The sequence below is a fragment of the Nicotiana attenuata genome, unplaced genomic scaffold (assembly GCF_001879085.1).
Source record: "Nicotiana attenuata strain UT unplaced genomic scaffold, NIATTr2, whole genome shotgun sequence".
NCBI lineage: Eukaryota > Viridiplantae > Streptophyta > Magnoliopsida > Solanales > Solanaceae > Nicotiana > Nicotiana attenuata.
Genome location: NW_017676339.1, coordinates 1965 through 5623, shown reverse-complemented (window position 1 = coordinate 5623; position 3659 = coordinate 1965). Strand labels below are relative to the sequence as shown.

General features: G+C 39.6%; 1 protein-coding gene across 1 annotated transcript; it reads left to right on the top strand.

Moving 5' to 3' along the window:
• The first annotated feature begins 2695 nt into the window (after nucleotides 1-2695).
• On the top strand, nucleotides 2696-3370 carry LOC109220945. The gene has a single exon (XM_019385413.1). It carries the CDS (start codon nucleotides 2696-2698, stop codon nucleotides 3368-3370), a length of 675 nt encoding a protein of 224 aa, XP_019240958.1.
• The last annotated feature ends 289 nt before the right edge of the window (nucleotides 3371-3659 follow it).

Here is a 3659-nt window from a genome sequence, read left to right as displayed (position 1 = left end):
CCTTGACTAAGATAGAGAAAAAGCCTAGTGAGAGCTTCAAGGAGTATGGTTTCCGGTGGAGAGAACAGGCAGCACGAGTCAACCCTCCAATGGAGGAAGCTGAAATGGTGGAGTAAGAAGAATTCGACACTATTTGTCTAAAGTTGGCAATTTGAAAAACTAAAGTTGCCCTAGCTCTGGCGACAGGAGATTTTAGAGAAGACTGCCTCGAACAGCTCCCTGTGGTTGTCAATGGCCATTCCGGCCGGCGACCAGCCTTCTTCCATGGCTAGTCAGCCCTCCCAAGCATCCCTCTCCATCCCTAACAACACTTCAACAATACCCAAACCCTTAGATTATTCGAACATCCTGAAACCAGCAGCGATTAATGCAACAGTTAATGGAACTTCGTCAAAACAAAGTTCTGTTGATCCTATTCCATTGCATCGAGCAGTTATTCTTCAAGGACAGCCCATGGTAACGTTCACTGAAGAAGAGGTTGATCGAATGAACGTGATCGAAGGTTTGCAATATGCGGTAGTTTGTAAATTCTCGTATGGGTGGCCTGAGCTTAATGAATTGCGTCGAATTGTCCCGCTTCAATGTGGAATTAAAGGCGAGTGCAATATTGGGTACCTTCGTGACAAACATGTGTTAATACGATTGACGTTATGGCAAGATTTTATTGATTTTACGTCGAAGGGTGTGTATTATGTGAAAGATAAGTATGGCCATGAATACCAATTGAGAACTTTGATCTATGATGCGAAGTTCAAAGCCGGGGAGGAAACACCTAAGGTAATGGCGTGGATTTCATTTCCAAATTTGCTACCAACGTATTTCGTTAAAGAATGCCTTTTCTCGTTGGCTTCTGCGGTGGGAAAGCCACTTCATCTTGATTTGGCTGCGATTAATAAGACAAGGCCAAGTTGTGCAAAAGTTAAGGTGCTAGTTGACCTTTTACAGGATCTTCCTAAAAAGGTGCGTATGGATATCGTGAATGAGGCAACAGGAGATGTTAGAACTGAGTGGGTGACAGTCAGATACAATTATTTGTTGAAGTACTGTAAAGAGTGTAAGTTACAAGGCCATGACATGCTTGAATGTTGGAGAATTTACCCGGAGTTAATGGAAAACAAAACTGTAGAGCAGCAGATTGCTAATGAAGTTGTGGTACAAGGTAACAAGGAAAAAGTCAAACAAGCTGCTCCACTGATGATTCTATCAAGTGGGAAAGTTGTTGGAAACTTAGGTGAGCAATGGAAGTAGGTGCGTGATAATAGAGTGAAGAAATCTGGGAATCAAGTGGATCAAGATAATAATAATTCTGGGAAAGAAATAGTCCCAGTAGAAGCTGTGCAAATTAATAACAAATTTGCTACATTGTCGGAAAATTCTGGAGATAATGAAGCAAATAATCAGCTGGCATTGGTAGATCAAAGCAGAGGTAGTAGTCCTACACCTAAAAGAGTTGGGAGAGAATCAAACAAAGTTGATGAAGTAATTGTAAAGGAGAGACAGCTGGCAATAGTTGATCAAGGTAATGTCGTGGAAAGTCCTACACTTAGCTCAATCAAAACTGGGAATTTAAATGCAGCAGCAGTATCTTTCAATCCTAATGCTACTGTTGAAGTGGCTAAGGTAGGTGCGAGTCTTACTCCAAAAGATAAAGGGCCTAAGGAATCAACTTCACAATGGGTTAGTAGAGTGTTTGCTGCACACAATGTTACCACAAACCAATCCTGTCAAGAAATCCCATTTCAATCTCTTGATACAAGTGTTATTCCGGAACAGGGAATTCAAAGAAAACGTGTGAATTTCCAAGAAGGTAAATTTTGGAGTGAACAAACTGAAGAGGAATCTGATGAAGGTGAATTCCTAGAAGGTCATGAAGATGTAGAGGAAGTACAAGAAGATGATCCAGAAGTGGAAGAACAAAGTGTTAAGGCCAAGAGTAATTGAGTTGAGGTGCAAGGTGTTGATGAAGGCAATACTGATGAGCATGTTGTTGACAAAGCTTCTATCCAATCACAAACCACTAGCCATAATCCAGCTCCTATATCTAACCAAATCGTTACTCATAATCCTAATTCTAACACTAGCTCCACAAAGAATAATGCTACAGTAGACCCTACCAAATTTTCCAACCTCATATCCCAGCCAATTGACCCAGGTGATCAACATGACAGTGCATTGAAGGAAAGGGTAAATGATACACAGAAGAATTTTGAAGTTGCTTGCCCAGGTAATAGAGTAGTAAAGTTAGCAGTTAAGGAAGGAGTACTAAGTCCAAAAAATACAGTTGCTACAACTGGATTGGTGCAGCACGACAATATTAGCAAGGACTTGATGGTTGAATCAACAAAGAATTAGATTATAGGACACGATCACCATGAAGGAGAAGAACAGGATCAACAAGCGAAAGGAAAGGATATGGATGAAGAATCGACTGATCAGAACTTCATGAACGTGGAAAGACAAGGTGGATTCTCCAGGCAAATTGAAAAAGGGAAATCTACTGGGAGGGGTAAAAGAAAACAAGCTAAGGATAATTATGGGGTGCAAGCTCCTGGAGTTCAAACGAGAAGAACCATATCCAAATTACTAATCTAATGATGAATGCTTTGATTTGGAATATCAGGTCAGTCAATATGATGCAGGCCTTTGAGAGAGTCATTACAATGGATAGGCAGTACCAATTCATTTTATTGCCTTAATGGAGCCGAAACAACAAGCAAAGAAGATGGATCAACATAGAAGGAGATTGGGTTTTGAACAAGCAGTGATTAATGTTTCCAACAAAATATGGGTATTCATTGGCGAGAGATATGATTTTGAAATCCTTTTTAATATGGAGCAACAACTAACCTTGAAGCTAATTGATACTGATGAACACAAGGAGTTTATAATTACGTTAGTGTATGCCAAATGCGATGCAATAGAAAGAATTGAACTATGGGATACTCTTTATGCTTTAGCAAGTGATATGACATTGCCATGGCTAGTTGGAGGAGACTTCAACGTAATTTGGGATGAAGAAGACAAATTTGGGGGGCTTCCAGTTCATATTAATGAGATTGATGTCTTCAGGCATTGTGTTAATACATGTAATTTATTTGATCTTGGTTTTAAAGGAAGTATATATACTTGGTGGAATGGGAGAGCTAAGGAAGATTGTATATTCAAAAGACTAGATAGTTGTTTGGGTAATACGGAACTTCAAGAATTCTGGCCAGCTTTGGAGATCAATCACCTATCCAAAATTGGATCTGATCATTGTCCAATGCTCCTAAGTTGTAATCCAAGCATTGCTCCAATTAAGAAAGCATTCAGATTTCTCAATTTCTTGTTGAAATATGACACCTTCTTAGACATTGTTCGAGAAAACTAGCATGCAGATTTTCATGCCAGTCTATTCATTATGTTTAACGTCAAGATGAAGAAACTGAAGAAAGCCTTATCTTTATGGAGTAAGGCAATGTTTGGGGATATTTTTCAGAAAATAGCAAGCTTGGAGGAGGTAGTCAAGGTACATGAAGCTCAATTTGAACTCAACCCTACCATTCAAAATCGGGAAAGATTCCAAAAGGTGCAAGCTAAATTAATTCGTGTATGGGCATTAGAGGAAGATTTCTGGAAACAAAAGGCAGGTATGGCATGGTTCAAGGATGGAGATAGAA

Bases quoted from the DNA above. Each gene is read 5' to 3' on its own strand.
- LOC109220945 (XM_019385413.1), top strand. From the start codon at position 2,696: ATGGAGCCGAAACAACAAGCAAAGAAGATGGATCAACATAGAAGGAGA.